This window comes from Lepidochelys kempii, chromosome 9, assembly GCF_965140285.1.
Source record: "Lepidochelys kempii isolate rLepKem1 chromosome 9, rLepKem1.hap1, whole genome shotgun sequence".
NCBI classification, from domain to species: Eukaryota; Metazoa; Chordata; order Testudines; family Cheloniidae; genus Lepidochelys; species Lepidochelys kempii.
The window spans coordinates 47,928,360-47,948,254 of NC_136388.1; the positions used below are offsets into that span (position 1 = coordinate 47,928,360).

At 44.6% G+C, this 19,895-nt stretch overlaps 1 protein-coding gene across 1 annotated transcript in view; it reads left to right on the forward strand.

The window, feature by feature from the left end:
- The window catches only part of NGEF (neuronal guanine nucleotide exchange factor), a 106,903-nt gene that overhangs the window by 62,187 nt on the left and 24,821 nt on the right, over positions 1 to 19,895 (forward strand). Inside the window, exon 6 of the mRNA XM_073360196.2 lies at positions 12,188 to 12,462. Coding sequence (XP_073216297.1) covers positions 12,188 to 12,462 — 275 coding nt within the window. The remainder of the gene's footprint in view (positions 1 to 12,187; positions 12,463 to 19,895) is intronic.

Genomic DNA, 19,895 nt, shown 5'->3' on the forward strand with positions numbered 1-19,895 from the left:
TGTGTTAATGAAAGGCTTGATAAAGATGTAAAAACAGCGCTAGACACCAAAACAACCTAATTGCCAAATATCGATCTAGTTACTTATAAGGCCCTCATCATTTTAGTGTCTGAGCATCTCAAATCATTAATGGATTTTATTTTCACAACACCTCTGTGAGGAAGAGTATTACATTTTTACAGATGGGGAATTGAGGCACAGGGTGAAGATTAAGTGATTTGTGCAAGGTACTACAGGGAGTCTCTGGCTGAGCCAAGAATCCAGTGGGACTTCCCAAGTTCCAGTCCACAGCCTTAGGCACTGGACCATCCTTCTTACCCTGCTACAAGAAATGCTGCTCCCAGGAAGCTAAAAATCTGCAAACTGATGTGTGTAAGATGTACTTGCGTACACCCATGTTGTACTCTTTAGGAGAAAGATTGCCATCAGTCACAGACTGCACAAGGGTCAGCTGCAGTAGGTTAATTATTCCTATATCCCTGTTAGTGGGCTTTTTGTTGTATAGGCATAGAAGAGGACGAGGTCCTTGCCCATGGGAGTCTACAGTCTAAATTGGATAACATAAGTTAAACTGACAACACATTGTGGTAAAGGGGGAAAGGAAACAGTAACCAGTGGAGAGACATATTATGAGCTGAATCTCCAAGAACCATCTTCTGTTGTAGATCCTTGCAACGTAACCCAACAGGACCTGACTACGAGTGTTGGGTTCAGGTTGAGTCTGAAAACAACCCAACCACTTCGTCTTGGGTCATGTTGTCTCTTATCCCTCCTCCTGTCTCACTGTGCTCTGTATGTGCTGTGAGTGAATGTGCTGAGGAGTCTCAGTATCTGTCATGTTGTTCTGTACTAGATATGGACTGGTTATAGAGCTTGCTTATACACACCAGCTGTGTTCATCATAAGAGCATTTAATGTTCTGCCAGATATGCCTGAGGTTCGTTTAAAATCAGGTTTTTATAGACAGTGCCACCTAGTGGCTGAACAGTTTAGCATTCTATTACATCTTCCCCAGCACGTGAGCTGATTTTCAGTGGCACTCACACTGCCCAGGTCCTGGCCACCAGTCCGGGGGGCTCTGCATTTTAATTTAATTTTACATGAAGCTTCTTAAACATTTTTAAAATCTTATTTACTTTACATACAACAATAGTTTAGTTATATATTAAAGACTTATAGAAAGAGGCCGTCTAAAAATATTAAAATGTATTCTGGCATGCGAAACCTTAAATTAGAGTTAATAAATGAAGACTCGGCACACCACTTCTGAAAGGTTGCTGACCCCTGTTCTACATTCTTACCATTTACAGTATTTACACGGTCATACTGTCTTTGAAGTTCATTATTTTTGTATACCTGAAAACACAGGCCATGATGACTAGGTAATGATGTCCTCTGACTTTGAATAAATCTGCAGCTAGTCTCTTCCAAGGTCTGTCTGGTAGAGGTGTTTATATTCAAGGTTCTTTGTGTTTTGTTTGTCTATTAGTTCTACAGTGTTCACATGCAGATACTTTATTCTTTATGTCTGTGCTGATGCCTGGCCACCACACTGACTTGTTAGCCTGTTCATGGCATTCAATTAATTCTTGATGTTCTTTGAGGTTTAGAATGTCTCCTCTCATTTCGTTAGGAATGACGATGAAGTTGCCTTTAATCATGAGTCCATTTGACTTGCTGAAGTCTTTTGTCACTTCCTTAGTATCCTTTAGATACTTGGTCCAGCTGCTCCAATGTAACTTAGAAACTTCCTGAAGTTGCATGTCTGTCGAGGTTGCTTTCTGTAGCAGGAATAGTCTCTTTTCTCACACTGGTTTGAATGTGTCCACAATATCCACATATGCCTTTACGTCATCTTCAAACTCTCAAGTAGTGAAGTGCAATGCTGGGCTCTGTGACAGAACGTCTGCTGCTACCAGATTTTTCCCAGGAATATATCTAGCAATTGAGTTAAATTACATTAATCTTAGCAATAGACATTGGCATCTCAGAGGTGTTTGATCAGGGTCTTTTCCATTGATGCGGGTTACAAGCAGTTTATGATCTGTTATCACTGTGGGTTTGTGGACATCATAGTAATTGAGAACTGGAGCTGTTGAGATAATTTTTAACCTTTTTGAAGACAGTTTTTTGATTTGGCCCCCACAGGCAAGATGTGTTGGACTTTAACAATTCATTCAGTGGTTTTGTCACTGTAGAAAGGTCTTGTAGGTATTGACCAAGATAATTTATCATCCTTGGTGTACATCTCAGTTCTGGTACATTCATTGGTGCATTCAATTCTTGAATTGCTTTCACTTTCTCAGGGCTAGGATTGATTCCATTTTTGTTTGTCTGTCCCAGAAACTTTATTTGGGGCATGCAGAAAATGCACTTTTCCTTGTTTGTCTTCAGTCTAGACTAACTGCTTAGGTTTAGGACTTCATTGAGGGTTTTGTTGTACAGTATTCTTCCATTGAAGATCCATATATCGGAATATCATCCATGAAACCTACAACTCCATTTGTGTTCGTTAACAGTTCTGCCATCTTTCTTTGGAAAATTTCAGGTGCACTGGTAATTCCAAAAGATAATCTTTGAAAACAAAATCTCCCAAAGGATGTGATAAATGTAGTCAGTTTAGCACTTTCTTTGGCTAATTTGGCAGAATCTGCTTTGAGAATACTTTCAGAGTAACAGCCGTGTTAGCCTGTATTCGCAAAAAGAAAAGGAGTACTTGTGGCACCTTAGAGACTAACCAATTTATTTGAGCAAATAAATTGGTTAGTCTCTAAGGTGCCACAAGTACTCCTTTTCTTTTTGAGAATACTGTACCTCCTTTCACTTTTGGGAGGAAGTCATGCAATGTTGGGACTGCTTCATTAAGTCCTTTAAGATCCACACATTCATATTTTTCCATTTTTCTTTATTACTGGTACCATTGTGGCACACCATGCTGTTGGCTAAGCACTTTTCTTAATTATGCCATTCTCTCTAACTCGTTTTCCACTTTATGAAGTAATGGATGAGAATCCTGCAAGGGATATGTACACTATATGGTTCAGCGTTGTCTCAAATTTATTTGGATCGCCTTTCTAAAGCTCAATATCACCAAATATTCCATTGAGTTCATCTACCTTTCTCATTAAATCCATCATGGCTGCCACACTGTGGCTGAGAAAGGTGTTGGTCTGTGGTCCTTTGATCACATCCACTTGAATGCAAAGGTTTTGTCTTTGTAAACTATTTCTGTGATGAACTGGTTCATGCAATTAAGAATACCTCCATGGCTACCCAGATGCATGTCAAGTGACTTCAGCTCTGGAAGGGGTTAAAGGTGATTGTGAGTCCCTTCTGAGATGACTGGTGAAGTCAATTCCTAAGTGAATTGTCTTGCTATGAATATTCAATTTCACTCTCCAGACAGGCTCTATGTGAATACAAGAAATAGAGCTTGGAAAAAATGGGTCTTGATTCTCTGGAATATGAGTCAACTCCCTGACTGCTTTGGTGAAGCAAACACATGCAAAATTTGCACATTTCATGCATTTATTACATGGTGTACCTCTAGCTGGACATGCATCATCTCTTGGTATATGACTTTTTTCACACCTTGTGTGTGTAGGCTGGAATTTGTCCCTCTTAGCCTCAGAGTTCTCTCTCCTTGCCTCAGCGGTTTTATGATAATAACTTAACACTCAAATGTCTGTTTATAGTTTCTAAGCTAGTTTCAGATTTTTCAGTGTGCTCCTGTCTTTTGTACTGTTTGACTAATTTTGACTGCTTTGCCATCTGTATAGCTGTGCTTAGGGTTAAATCTCTCTTGAGTTGTAGCTGCTGTGAAAGATTTTTATCTGTTAACCCAATAACCAGCCTGTATTTGGTATTTTCATGTTTTTCATTTCCAAAATTACAGTTTTCAGCCAACATTTGCAGAGTTCTTATAAAACGGTCAACATTTTCCCTTGGTTCTTGAATTCTGTGGTGAAAACATCCTCTTTCATAAACCACATTTTTCTGGGATATAAAGTATGCATCAAATATAGCCAGAACCCTTTCATAATCATTTGTGACTGTCTTCAGTAAAGTCAAAAGATTTAAAGATATGGTTTCCTCACTTCCCCATAGCATAAATTTAAAAAGATACCTATACATCTTCAGTTTCTTTGAGGAGTTTGCAATTTGAAATCTTGCAAAACACTGCTTCCAGTCTGTTCGTTGTGAAGGTTTTTCAAAGTTGAAATTCTCTGGGGCACTGAAGAATGGCATGGCGATGAGATCCTGCGTCCTTTATTGCTGTTCCTTCTGTCTCTATTCTTAGTTTACTCCTGTCAACATGTCACATTCTTCTGTACCCGATATGGACTGGTCATAGAGCTTGCTTATACATACCAGATGTGTTCATCATAAGTAGAGCCCTGCAAATCTTGAGGTATCTGCTTTATATCCATGGACCATTTTTGTGGATAGCAGCTCAGATGCAGATACAAATTTTGTATCTGTGCAGGGCTCTGGAGCTGTAGCACAGACTCACCAGAGCAGGTGGAGGGACCTAGGCTTCCGACAGCTGCCAATGCGTCTCTCCCTCACCAGGCTCCAGCCGGGGGTGGGGGTGCCTCGGAGCCGCAGCCTAGCCATGATAAGAGCTGAGAGGGCAGCTGTGGGGACCTGCGGTGGACCCTCCACCTGCCCTGGGCGGGGGGCTCAAAAAGCCCCCGGTTCGTGTCCCTGCCCCCCAGACCTCCCGCCCAGGACAGGCAGAGGGACTGCACCATGGTTCCTCACAGCTGCCCACCCGGCTCTTACCGTGGCCGGGTTGAGGCTCTGAGGCACATGCCCCCCCCAGCCTGAGAGCCACACGTTCAAAGTTCAGAGTTCAAAGTTGCTGAACCTCCACCTTCCCTCAGCCAGGCAGGGACATGGCTGAGGGCTGCTCTCAGCCCCCTCGCCCCCACCATGCACCACGGGCAGGTGGAGGGTCCGCTGTGGTTCCCCAGAGCTGTCTGGGCTCCCCGGCTAGGCTCCATGCTGGCCTGGCCGGGGAGGAGAGGGAGTGGGGGCTTGGGAAGGAAGAAGAGGGTAAGGGGGAGGGGTCTGCCCCTGTGAAAAGTGGATGGACGAGGCTCCCCGTTTCCCCACCCTCCGTTCCGGCTCCACTGGTCACTGCTGCACAGTGCTGTTTAGAGCCCTGCAAATCCGTGGATATCTACAGATATCCATATCCATGGATGCAGATACCTTCAGACAATTTTTGCGGATCGCAGATCAGATGCGGATACACGTTCCTGTATCCATGCAGGGCTCTAATCATAAGTGTCTTAATGTTCTGCCAGGTATGGCTGAGGTTTGTTAAAATAGGGTATGTTACACACAGCGCCATCTAGTGGCTGAGCAGTACAATACGGTTTAACATTCGATTACAGTGCCTCTTACTTGGCAGCACACACAGCTCAGTGAAGCTGTGGAGGCTGGCAGTAGTGGGACACGCAGCTATCACCAGGCCGACGCACTGGGCAGGAGGTGGCTGCAGATGGATAGCCAGCATGGGGCGTGGTGAGCAGGAAGTTCCCCCAGGCCAAGCCCCAAGGACAAGGTGGTGGTGCTGACACAGGTTCGGGAGGAAGTGTTGGGCTTGGGTCAGGCTGGTTCTGAAAACAACTCAACACTCTCCGGTCAGGTTCAGATTGTCTGTGCTCAGCTCTGCCTTGGGTCCAGGGCAGGTTTTAAAATTAGGGCCAAGCAGACCTCTGCAAGTGAAACTTGGAATCTATTCCAGGTGGTTGCAATGAACCAGAATTCATTCCAAATGCCTTCAGGAAACACTAGACTATATATACTGTTACATACAAAATATTAAAAACCTGTGTTAAGTAAGTTCAGATTGCAAAATCGAACACTCATAAGTTAGAAATCCCAGGATGAAGGTTGTCCATGCACCCTTAATTCGTCCCCCTTGTGTGTATGCATTATGATACAGTCTAATTCCATGATCACATACAGTTTTCAGTTTTTAATACAAATGGACAAAATGAAGTAAAATAATAGCAGAGAGAGGTTCAAAATGGGAATATATAAAACCTATGAATAGTATACGATGCAAACCACTACTTCAGCCATTTAAATCAATGTGACAACAATTCCATACTTCCATACTCTAAGATTTGCATTGTTAAAACCAGCTAATACCTAGACAGCCATTGCCCAATAAAACTTTTGTAATAAGAGGTACACATATCTTCAGTGACTCCTTTGACTCTTTGACTCCTCCTCTGTCCCCATATTCAGGCCAATCCCAGATCATAGTTTCTCTCTCTTCAACATCTTAAAAAAATCAATTCCTACCTTTCAGGAGGTCTAAAATGCCTCTCCAGGCCATGATCATATCCTGATTTAACCACCATAGCCTCCTGCTTAAGTTTCCTGATTCTCACTTTGATTCCCTTCAGTCTGTCCCAAAATATTGCAGATAAAATCATTTTCACATGCTGCTCTAGTCACATTAACTCCCCTCACCTTCCATATAGAATTCATGCTTCCCATCCTTATCACCAACACCCTTCCCAAGTCCTTCACAGCCTATATCTCTGTTTTCATATTTTAGTATTTGGTTTTTTGCTGTCTTTGCTCTGCCCAAAGATCTTCCTACTCATCCTCCTTTCTGTCCTTCTCCCACTATCATCTTCATGCTTTCATACTTTCTCTATGTCTGGAACACCCACTAGGTAGGCTTCCCTCTACCTTCAAATCCTTCTTTAAAATGTGTTTCTCTCTCCAACCCTACCTAAGCTGACACTTTTGGGCTGAAGGCTCCTTGGGAAAGGGATGTTGTCTTCCATCTTTGGCAGATCAAAGGAAAGGTGGATCAGATAGGGAACATATTAACAAAACAAGAATTTCATTGACTAGAGTTTTATTTCATGTTCTCCAAAAACAGAAGAAAAGAATCTGCCCAACAGATCCTTATTAAAGGGATCTGCCTCTAAATGTTTACAAAGAGAATAAACCACAATTCCACAAAACAAAAACAAAGTGGGGTTATTTGCCTATAACTTTCAGGACAAGACCCATCAGCGCAACTTCCTTCCTTCCACATGTCTCCTCTACTGTGGAAAAGGTAGTCTTTTTTATATAGTCCCCTTATTCCCCAGCATGCCCCGGGGACTGCATTTCCCAGCCTTCCCTGCTCTCCTAAGGCTTGATCCTCTAAACCAGTGAACACTCTGGGCCCCAGTGCAGCAGAGCATTTAAGCACGTGCTTAAGTTTAAGTACATGAGAAGTCTCACTAAGGTCAATGCTGATTCAGGAGAGTTCCCTTCACAAGCTTTAAATGTTCTGTACATCCCAATTCATGCCCTGTGTTATGTACAGGACTGAGCACACTATTGACGATTAACAGATAACATGTATGAAACCATATAAGCAATAGTAGACTATGAGGAATTATGTAAGTAGCATCGTGATAAACTTCAAGGAAAGTCTCTTTTCTTCATTTACAGTGTAGGAAGCTAACAGAAATGTGTACGGTTTCCAAGGTACAGCTAATCCTATTGCTATTTTAATCCAGTTTTGAATATCTTTCCAGAAAGAACAGTTTACAAGAATTACCACATTCTGTGAGTGTATGTGTTTATGTACACGTTTTCCCATCATAACTCTGTCTAGAAATATAGGTTCAACATTAATTGGTACTGAGTTTCAAAAAAAATTGAAATACCTGGTACACAAACTCCTGACCTGTCTCTCACATTGTTATATAGGAAAACTGTTTATGAGATACAATATCATTTATACATTTTGCCAGATAGATTTTAACCCTTATTGAGTAAAGCAAAATAAAGTATTTATGCAATGGCTGACACCAGCATTGTTGTTCATTTAACAATCACAACACTTAGAATCATAGAAGATTAGGGTTGGAAGGGACCTCAGGAGGTCATCTAGTCCAACCCCCTGCTCAAAGCAGGACCAGCCCCAACTAAATCATCTCAGCCAGGGCTTTGTCAAGCCGGGCCTTAAAAACCTCTAAGGATGGAGATTCTCCCACTTCACTAGGTAACCCATTCCAGTGCTTCACCACCCTCCTAGTGAAATAGTGTTTCCAAATATTCAACCTAGACCTCCCCCCTGCAACTTGAGATCATTTCTCCTTGTTCTGTCATTTTCCACCACTGAGAACAGCCAAGCTCCATCCTCTTTGGAACCCCCCATCAGGTAGTTGAAGGCTGCTATCAAATCCCCCCTCACTCTTCCCTTCTGCAGACTAAACAAGCCCAGTTCCCTCAGCCTCTCCTCGTAAGTCATGTGCCCCAGCCCCCTGATCATTTTTGTTTCCCTCCGCTGGACTCTCTCCAATTTGTCCACATCCTTTCTGTAGTGGGGGGCCCAAAACTGGATGCAGTACTCCAGATGTGACCTCACCAGTGCCGAATAGAGAATAGGGAATAATCACTTCCCTCAGTCTGCTGGCAATGCTCCTACGAATGCAGCCCGATATGCTGTTAGCCTTCTTGGCAACAAGGGCACACTGCTGACTCATATCCAGCTTCTTGTCCACTGTAATCCCCAGGTCCTTTTCTGCAGAACTGCTGCTTTGACAGTCGGTCCCCAGCCTGTAGCGGTGCATGGTATTCTTCCTTCCTAAGTGCAGAACTCTGCACTTGTCCTTGCTGAACCTCATCAGATTTCTTTTGGCCCAATCCTCCAATTTGTCTAGATCACTCTGGACCCTATCCCTTCCCTCCAGTGTATCTACCTCTCCCCCCAGCTCAGTGTCATCCACAAACTTGCTGAGGGTGCAGTCTATCCCATCGTCCAGATCATTAATGAAGACTTTGAACAAAACTGGCCCCAGGACTGAACCCTGGGGCACTGCACTTGATACCAGCTGCCAACTAAACATCAAGCCGTTGATCATTACCAGTTGAGCCCAACAATCTAGCTAGCTTTCTATCCACCTTATAGTCCATTAATCCAGTCCATATTTTTTAAACTTGCTGGTAAGAATACTGTGGGAGACCGTATCAAAAGCTTTGCTAAAGTCAAGATATATCACGTCCACCGCTTTCCCCATATTCACAGAGCCAGTTATCTCATCATAGAAGGCAATCAGCATGACTTGGTCAGGCATGACTTGCTCTTGGTGAATCCATGTTGACTTTTCCTGATCACCTTCCTCTCCTCCAAGTGCTTCAAAATGGTTTCCTTGAGGACCTGTTCCACAGTTTTTTCCAGGGACTGAGGTGAGGCTGACTGGTCTATAGTTCCCCAGGTTCTCCTCCTTCCCTCTTAAAAAGATGGGCAATATATTTGCCTTTTTCCAATCATCCGGGACCTCCCCTGATTGCCATGCGTTTTCAGAGATAATGGCCAATGGCTCTGCAATCACATCAGCCAATTCCGTCAGTACCCTCGGATGCATTAGATCTGGACCCATGAACTTGTGTATGTCCAGCTTTTCTAAATAGTCGTTAACCTGTTCTTTCACCACCTGAGGTCTGCTCACCACCTCCCCATACTGTATTGTCCAGGATAGCAGTGTGGGAGCTGACCTTGTCTGTGAAGACCCAAGCAAAAAAAGCATTGAGTACTTCAGCTTTTTCCACATCGTCTGTCACCAGGTTGCCTCCCCCATTCATTAAGGGTCCCACACTTCCCCTGACCTTTTTCTTGTTGCTAACATACCTGTAGAAACCCTTCTTTTTCTTGTTACCTGTCATCCCTTGCTAGCTGCAACTCCAGTTGTGTTTTGGCCTTCCTGATTACAGCCCTGCATGCCAAAGCAATATTTTTATACTCCTCCCTAGTCATCTGACCAAGTTTCCACTTCTTGTAAGCTTCCTTTTTGTGTTTAAGCGCACCGAAGATTTCACTGTTAAGCCAAGCTGGTCGCCTGCCATATTTGCTATTCTTTCTGCACATCGGGATGGTTTGTTCCTGCACCTTCAATAAGATTTCTTTAAAATACAGCCAACTTTCCTGGACTCCTTTCCCCATCATATTAGCCTCCCAGGGGATCCTGTCCATCAGTTCCCTAAGGGAGTTAAAGTCTGCTTTTCTGAAGTACAGGGTCCGTATTTTGCTACTCTCCTTTCTTCCTTTTGTGAGGATCCTGAACTCAACCATCTCATGGTCACTGCTGCCCAGGTTGCCATCCATTTCTGCTTCCCCTAGTAATTCTTCCCTGTTTGTAAGCAGCCGGTCAAGAGGAGAACGGAACCCTGTTTGGTTCCTCCAGTAGCTGCACGAGGAAGTTGTCCCCAACACTCTCCATAAACTCCTGGATTGTCTGTGCACTGCTGTATTGCTCTCCTAGCAGATGTCCTATTCAAGTATAAACCAAACCAAGGGAGATAAATTAAAAGAATGCAATTTATATTAAATAAATGGAGTGAATGACTAACGGAAGACTAATTGGCACTCCTGTGTTGTCAAATCTAGTAATTCATATTCTAGATCCAAGGAATTGGTTTTCTGGTTCCACCGGATGACTGGAAAGGGCAACATGGGACAACTAACAGCAGCCTTATGAGAAATACTAGATCTTAAAACTTCCAAAGTACAAGATTGTTTTGTAGTTTTCTTTTGTTAGGGGTAGGACCCTGAAAATCAGAAGGAAGTTTTGCCTAATTCAGTGGAACTCCCTCTGCCCCAGATTCTGAAGGAATTTTGGGAAAATCAATGGGAACTTAAGAGTGAATGCTCTCAAAATATATAAATGACAAGACCAATACATTTAGATATTATTTAGGGCTTTGAACAGTTTTAAATATAACTGATTTTATTTCATTTCATTCAGTTGGGGGATATTTATTTTGTTTTCCCCCATTAAGAGCTTCCTGTTCTGATAGATATTCCACCTGGCACTAGAAATCTCATAACTTGTCATAGAGCAAAATCCAATGGTTGGTAGAGCTAAGAATAAAACTCAGGAACCCTGACTCCCAGTTCTCTGTTCCTAACACTAAACCCCAACCCACTTTTCTGTATTTAAACATAACATTGAGGATGAGAGAGCAGATTACCAGATTCATTGAATTAAATGAATAAGTCTACCACTGTCATCTGAAGAGTTTTCCCTAGCTGTAAGATCAGAAATATTAATTGTAATTACATATTGTTGTCAATCATTTAGTAGTTTAAATATAGTGAGGTGGCCTTTAAGACTGCTGGACTGAACAAAATGGTTGCAGTTTTCCCTTAAAGTTTTATCTATTTTTCTATGGCTGACACTTGTCACTGACATATTCAAGCATCTCATGAACATTAAATAATTTATCCTCTTACATCTCTTTGAAGTATTACAGAGAACAGAGGTGCAGAGAGATTAAGTGATATGCTCAAATTCACCCAGGAAGTTAGCGGCAAAGCCAGGAACAGAACCCAGGTCTCCTGAGCCCTGGTCTATCTGGGTCGGCAACCTTTCAGAAGTAGTGTGCCGAGTCTTCATTTATTCACTCTAATTTAAGGTTTCATGTGCCAGCAATACATTTTAACTTTTTTAGAAGGTCTCTTTCTATAAGTCTTTAATATATGACTAAACTATTATTGTATGTAAAGTAAATAAGGTTTTTAAAATGTTTAAGAAGCTTCATTTAAAAGTAAATTAAAATGCAGAGACCGCAGGACTGGTGGCCAGGACCCCAGCAGTGTGAGTGCCACTGAAAATCAGCTCACGTGCTGCCTTTGGCACGCGTGCCATAGGTTGCCTACCCCAGATCTAGTACTTTAATGACCTGATTACCCTTCCTCTCTAAGGACCTGATCCTGTCCCCATTGAAGACAATGGAAGATGCTCCCTTGACTTTAACAGGGGTTAAAGTAAAACAGATTTATATAATGCCATCTCCCTAGCAGATATGTAGATCCTTAATAGTATAGTAGCATCATACAAAGATAAGGGAAAAGCCTTTTCTTACAGACCTTTCTAAAGACGCCACTGAGAAATGAGACAGTTCCATTTTCACATATAGAAACTGATAATGGATTCATCGGATTCTGCATGTACTTCCACAGTTTTGTAATTTTATTCTTTCCGCTTTTGGTTGAGGCTGGGAAATCAACATTTGGCTTTTTCTTTCACTCTGGAATGGATGCTTTCTACCTCTTTGCTTCGATGAACTGAAGTAAAATATTCACGCCAAAATAAATCCATATTCTTTTCCCTATATTGTTCAATAATAGCTCTCTAACCATTATGTTGGCTTCTAGGGCTCTTGTATCAGGAATATCGAGATAAATCTACACTTCGGGAGATTGAAACCAGACGACTGCAAGATGCACAGACAGACCCCGAGGAGTGCTCAGCCAGTGAGGAGACGCCATTAGAGGCAGAACCCACAAATACTGCAGAAAGCAGGACTCCTCCCCAAATCAGCTTGCTCAGGAACTCCACCTCCAGGTTTAACTTGTGGCAGGATCTTCCAGAGATCAGGAGCAGCGGTGTCCTGAATATCCTTCAGCCAGATGAGATCAAACTGCAGGAGGTAATGGAAGGCATGAGAGGGAATAAAGAGTTTATCTGTTGGATTTTTCCTTAAAGTCAGTGTGACTAGAGTCACTTAAGTCAAAATATCAACATTCAAAAATAAGGAAGTTCCACCACAGCCAGTGACAAATTGTGGTCTATTAAATACCCCCATATGTAATGCTAATGAACTTCACTTTCCAAAGAGCATGAGGAAGTCCTGTACCTAGGGCTTAAATTCAGCCAGAGTCCCGGCACCTCTTGTGGAGGCGGAAGCCCTGGCGCCCCCTGACCCTTATGGGGCTGAAGCCCATAGCCCCGAACATGGCTTAGGGTTATGGGAAACTCCTGGAAATAATCTCTGAGAATTTAAGGCCTGCCTGTACCCTACCCCAATCACCAGAAGAGAATCTTGCTGCTGGCAACTTCAATAGCAACAATCGAGAACATAGCTTCTCATTACTACTACTACTGATTTACAAGGAGGTAAAGGAGTAATGAAGTACTAATAATAGTACCCTCTTTGGCCTCCCTCCATGCCAGATGATCCTCTTCTGTTGTCAGAGGCAGGAATCATACTTTCTATTATTCCTAGGAAGAATTACTTTGTTTAATATAATTAAAAATGAATTGGAATAAAAGGAATTAAATGGTTGGTCACCAGTCCCAGTGGAGTTTCCTTATTTCGCAGTGTTGATTCTTTGATTCTGTCCTTACTTTAAAACAGAATGACAATTGCAGTACGCAAAATTGGGTCAATAAGGATGCACGAGCACTTTAACTGCACAGACTAGGCTATCTCTGGACATTGTTTTTGTACTGTTAATTTATATGGCTGTGTCAAATAATGTGTTGAGTGGGTTGTTGACTGTACACTCAGGGCTGTCACAGTGGTGCACACATGAGTGAAAACGTTTATTATGGCTTCCCTGCTCCTGAGACATAGCAGTTGGCACCACCTTTCAGCAGCCCAAGGGGACACTGTTATAAGCTACTATCTAAAGGCTTTGCACCTCAGGCAGCCTCTCTGGGATACTTTTTCCATTCAGGTCAGTGAAGGGATTTAACTCCTTCATGCTTCAGCCAGGATGGTGTACAGACACCCCTTCAGCAGCACTTACTCCTGGGGGAATTCTACGCCAAAAAATTTAAAATTCTGCACACAATATTTTAAAATTCTGCAGAATTCTGTGTATTTTATTTGTCAAAATAACACAATATAATCATGCCATTTTCAATTATTTTGGTAATTTATTTCAAAATACCTGTCAACAAGAATGTCCATAACAATACAGACAACAAAAAAGATTCAGGAAATGTTTTTTGACAAATAGATTCCTTACCAGGCATAATAATACAGAGCTTTGAGTAATAATTCATTTAAACTACTATACAGAACTGTATTTTCCACACCCCTCAGAAGCAGTGGAAAGGCTTTGGAGAGCCAGGGGTAACAGAGGATCTGAGGGAGAGGGAAGTAATTGCTGGAAGTAATTGCGAGTGAACCAGGAGTGTTGTTGGGTGTGGGTGGGAGAAGTATGGAACAGGTTTTTTAGGGGGTGGAGGGGATTGTTCAAGAGTTGGGGAACCTCCCCCATACAGATGCTGGCTGACCCCAGCCTCTCCCATTTGGTCAGGCATATCTGCCCCTGGTCCCTTGTGTCCCTGCACCCCCACTTGCCCCCACTTTCCCTCCATTCCCATGTGTTCCTTCACCACTCTCCCCCCGCATGTGTCCCTGGCAGCCCCACCCCACTAACCCAATGTGGCCCTGCACCCCTACTCCCATTCAGCCCCCACCACAGTCTATTCCCTCTCACTAGCCCTTCTCAGTCCCAGTCTATGTGTCATCCCCCAGCAGTCCCATGAGCCCAGCTCTGTCTGTCTGCCCTCCCACCCATATCCTGTGCCGCCTCCTCACCTGGCCTCAGGGCAGGGTGTTGTGAAGAGTGCAGTCTCTCTTCCTCCCTATCCACTGCTGACTGCTACTGCCAGTGAGCCGGCTCCCTCTGTTTTGGTGCCACAGCAGCCCCTGGTGGGAGAAAGGCATAACTGTAGCACCTCACTGTATTTTCTGTGAAGAAAAAAAATCTGTGGAGGACATGGATTCTGCATGTGCGCAGTGACGCAGAATTCCCTCAGAACTATCTTATAAGTAAGGCTGCATGTCTGTCATGGAGCTCAGGCAGCCCCTGGGCCAGCCGCATCAGCTACTGCTGAGGCAGTCTCAGGCCACCACATCCCTCCCCTCCTCCCCCCCAGCAACAGTAGTTTGGGTGTGGGAAAGTGCTCAAGGCTGGGGTGTGGGGCAGTGCTTACCTTGGGGGATCCCTGGAAGCAGTCGGCATGTCCCTGCAGCTCCTAGGCAGAGGGGCAAAGGGGCTCTTCCCGGCCAATGGGAACTGTGAGCCGGTGCTCATGGCAGTGGCAGCGTGCAGAGCCCCCCCTGGCCTTCCCTCCCCGTAGGAGCTGCAGAGACATGCTGGCTGCTTCCGGGAACCTGCACAGAGCCAAGTAGGGAGCCTGCCAGTCCTGCCAACCCTCACCCCCAGCACCAGTGGGGATCCTGGGCCGTACACCGCTGCTGCCCTCCCCCCCCAGCACCTGCGGTGCCCCCTCCCCCAGCCCACACCCCCAGAGCACCCGCGGCCCCCCAGTCCAAGTTTTAGTCAGGGGTATATAGTACAAGTCATGGATAGGTCATGGGCCATGAATTTTTGTTTACTGCCAGTGACCTGTCCATGACTTTTACTAAAAATACCCGTGACTAAAACATAGCGTTACTTATAACACTGGAATGTCTTTTGCAGCGAGTGAAGACTAGACAATGGTTTTTGTTTGAGTGTATGGGGTATCAGCTGTCTTCATTCAAAGCTAGCAGGGTTGATTTAGGTAGGTTTTAAAATAGGACAGATGGGGTAAGACGTTTTGTTCACCCAGCTAACACTTTAAGCAGAGAAGGCTTGATTAAAAGATATGATGGAGTTAGCAATGACCAATAAAAGGAGCAATAGAATTCACTCTTTTTAAAAATACAGAATGTAAGAAATTTGGTTAATAGGTAGGAAAAGTAGGAAGTAGTACTTCATGAAACCAATTATGACCTTGTTCACACTACCAAAATATGGTGGAAGGAGTGAGTTACTGATTAGAATATTAATACAGCTATGACCCTGGATAGGCAAGACATAAAGAGGAAAGAAGGGTGAGGTGAGATTAAGGATCAGAAGTGAATACAAGAGCAGAAAAATATAAAATAATAACAGGAGGTGTGACTATAAGATAACATGGGCTGAAACATAGGAATGGGAAAAACAAAAGAAATCGTGATGGACATGTGTTGTAGACTACAGGGGTCATGAGGCAATCAGAAAAAGTAACATGCTATTGGAATAATTATCAGAAATGACTAAATCACCCATGGGTAGCTTTAATTATCCAGACATCTGCTGAGCATTAAGCACAGCAAATCATGAATCATCAAGGGCATTCTTGAACTCAACTCTATGGAAGATATTTTAATGATGCAAAAAATAGAAGAACAAGCCAAAAGAGACATTACTCAGGTTCTCACAGTGAACTGCCCTGGAGGAAGTGACAGAATGTGAATGTAATGGGGGAGGGCTTGGAACAAGTGACCATAAATTTAAATTACTTGAGTGTATTAGTAGTACCAGGGGCGGCAGGTTTGTATGATTTTTAGTGATGCTCAGAACAGGTCCAAGTCCCACCCCCCCACACACGCACCTGCCTTGTAAGCCGATATATATTTCTAAAAATAATGGAAAAATGTGAGAGCTCTGGGGTGGGGCCAGTGATGAGGGACTTGGGGTGTGGGAGTGGCTCAGGCAGAGGGTTAGAGTGCAGGGGTGAGGGCTGTGGGGTGACCCAGGGATGAGGGGTTCATGATGCAGGAGGGGGCTCAGGGCTGGGGCAGAGGGTTAGGGTGCAGGGGGATGAGGGCTTTGGCTGGGGATGAGGGAGGGGCTCAGAGGTGTGGTGGGGCTGGGGATGAGGCGTTGGGGGTGCAGGCAGGCTGCCCCGGGGCTGGGGCCAGAGAGAAGGACTCCCCCCAGCCCTCTCCCCACTGGCAGCAGCAAGCTCTGGGGGAGGGGCCCCCATTTCTCCCCTGGCAGCACACTCACCTTGCACCACTGTCACTGCATGTGATCCTAGGGCCCCTCAAGTCCAGGAAGCACCCTCGCCTCCCTGCCATCACATGTGCCCCTTCTTCCCTGCTGCTGCCGCCCTTCACTGTAGCCTCACTGGGGGTGGGGGATGGGGCTGCCCTTTGCCCTGTGTGGGGCAGGAGCGGTGATTGCGGGCGGGGGGCATAGGCGCAGACATCTGCTGGTGCCAGGGGGTGCTCGACTCCCCCGCCCAATGTCCCTGGCCCCGCCCTGTCTCCACTCCTGCCCCGCCCCTGCCCCAAAGGCCCCGCCCCAACTCCGGCCCCACCTCTTCCCTGCTTCCTCCCTTGTGTGTGCCGCGTTCCCAGTCCTCTCCCCTCCCTCCCACAGCTTGTTACATCGCGAAATAGCTGTTTTGTGGTGGCAAGCCCTGGGAGTAGAAGTGGGGACATGGCGCACTCAGGGGAGGAGGCGGAGGTGAGGTGAGCTGGGGCAGGGCATGGAGCTTGGCTGCCGGTGGGTGCTCCGGCCCTGGAGCACCCACAGAGTCTGTGCCTATGGCAGGGGGCCCCCTGTGCTGGTGGCGAGTCCCTCCAGAAAAGGGCACCAGCCTAGGAGTGTGAGACCAGTTTCAAGTCCCTGCTCTGCTTGTTTCCGAGTGATCTGGAATAAAAAACTCTGCTCTTAAAGAGTGTGAGAGTCTGTCCCTCTCTCTCTCCCTCGCCCCCCCACCCCACCCCACCCCACCCCACCCCAATTCCATGTTTGTAAACACTTCCAAAAGATTTTGTTTTTATTTCAGTGTGGAACGAAAAAATTAAAAACCTCAAATGTTGCTACAAAGCAAAATTGTTGTCTGGAAAGCTCAAATACTGAGCTAACCTTTCTTCTTCCCGATCTGTTACAGGGGAGTCACTCTTATTCGGTGGAGGTGACCAAATTTGGTTGTTATTTATTGCCTGTTTGATGAGTATAAATTTAGAGCTACTCTAAATCCACAGTGTAACTTTCACCAATATCAGATAGAGATGTGCTCAGAAATTAGGGCTAGAATGTGATTTATTTACTAACTAATCTTCCAGTTATTGTTTGTTAAATACCTTATTGTCTCATTTAGGCTTTACGCAGTGGGAAAATAAGCTTAACCTTTAGGATTACTTACTTTTTTCCTTTTGCATTTCTTTCCCTTTAGCAACTCCTAACTTCCTCATGGTCTTCACTTTCACTCCCTGTCTCATCCCATTTGCTAAAATGATCAGCAATGACATAGTTAATGCCTCATTTAAAGTGTCATCATTAGTTAACATCCCATGAGATTGATAGGGTAGTGTAGTCCATACTTCTAAGCCATTGTTTCTGGCTGTCTGCAGACTCAGGAAGATAACACTGCATCAGTTTACATTTGGCTTTAAATTTTCTATGGTTATCTTTGCAACTCTGAGGATAGAATCTTTTTTCTTTAAAAAAATATATATTTTTGAGCTATCAAATATTCCATGAAGGCCACATACATACATCAAATGGGATGGATGTTTGAGACCACTGATCTACTAGGTGCCTGGTTAGTGCTTTCCAGAAGAGAGGAGGGAGCCACATCATGCACTAAGCTGCGTCTGCCATTCCTCTTTTCCTGGTCCCAGCTCCATCATGGTCTAGAATTGGATTTGGGGTCTACAACAGTGGAATTGGTATTTTGTTGTTTCAGGAATTCAGAAGACAGGTTTGACTTCAAAGAAGTGACTCAGAGGGAAATTCCTAACATATACCCGTATGAATCCTTATGGAGGTTTGCCTCATTCAGAGAAGGCTCCAGCAAAGGCACAGCCCTCAACCTGAATAATTCTATTGTGGGTCCCAGTTATTTGTTTGGCACAGCTCACTTCTTGTACATGACTGAGTAAACTTACAGCACTAAACTACAATAGACATCTGAAGGGTTCCCTATCACTGTAGTATTTGAACACCTAATAGGCAATGAGTTAATTGTTGCAACACCCCGCAGAGGTAGTGGTGTTTTCCCTAGTTTGCAGATGGGGAAACAAGCCACATAGACGTTAAGTGAATTGCTCAAGTGAATTAGCACAAAAGAAGAGTGATGAAGTTGCAAATAGATTCCAGATCTCCTGAGTCTCAGTCCAATCTCTTAATTGTAAGGCTCACCATCGCTTAAGTCCCAACACGAAGCATCTGAAAAGCTGCTTATGGCGAGCACTGCAGGTATGAAGTCAAGATGTATGTGAAAGGGACACACACTCCCAACTACCAGAACTGTTCCTGTGAGCTGCGAAAGCAAATCTGTCTTGTGCGAGGATGTGCAGCCTTCCATCTGCAAACCTACTTGGTCTACTGCTCCTGGGGATTGGTTCAGAGGCCAGTAAACCCAAAAATGGTCAAGCAGGCATCTGAAAAGTAACATGCTGGAACTTTTTGACTCAGTTCTGCTGATAGGCCTGAAGTGGGCCAGACAGTTTGGTATTTGGATCCTCTGGATCTGGTAAAAGAGCCAGTCCTTGCTTCTGCCACCCCATCTGGATCATCTGCTGCAACAGAATCAGATACAATCACACAGGTGTCAAGTCTTTGCAATTAGTAGCTTGGGTCGCTCTTCCATGACTTTTAGAGACAGTTTTTTTCAGGAAAAGTCAAAAAAGTTATGTGGGAGAGTTTAGAACTGGCTAGAAAATCTCTGTCAGCTGAACAGGAGAGATTTTCTTGAGGCTCCTTCCCTGTAGCTGAGCAGATCAGTGACGTGAGATCTTGGGGAATTGTGGCATCCAGGAAGTTCTGGGGCTTACGAATGCACAGGGACTTCACGTGGGGAGGCTCTTGGCTCGTGAGATGCTCCACTTTTTGGGACAAGGCATCAGCTGTCTCGTTCTGGGCTCCTGGGTGGTATGTGAGGGTGAAATTGAAGTGTGTGAAGAACAGGACCCAGCGAAGCTGCCTCTAGTTCAACACTCTGACTCAGCAGAGTTGCTCCAATATTTTATGATCTATGTATTCCTTTACTGGGTATGGTGCACCCTCCAGATAGTGGTGCCATTCTTCAAAAGGCTGATTTGATGGCTAGAAGCTCTTTATCCAGAATTCCGTAGTTCTGTTCGACCACAGTTAGCTTCCATGAATAGTAGGCTCAAGGGTGGAGGTGCTGTTGGGGACTATGTCTTTGGGAGAGAGTGGCCCTAATTGCCACATTGGAGGCATCGGTCGCAACAACAAAGGGTGTGCTGGGTCGGGATGGACCAGGATTGGGGCACTGGTAGAGGTTGTCTTTAGCAGGTTGAATGCTTGTTGGGCCTCCGGAGACCAAGTGAAGGTGGTG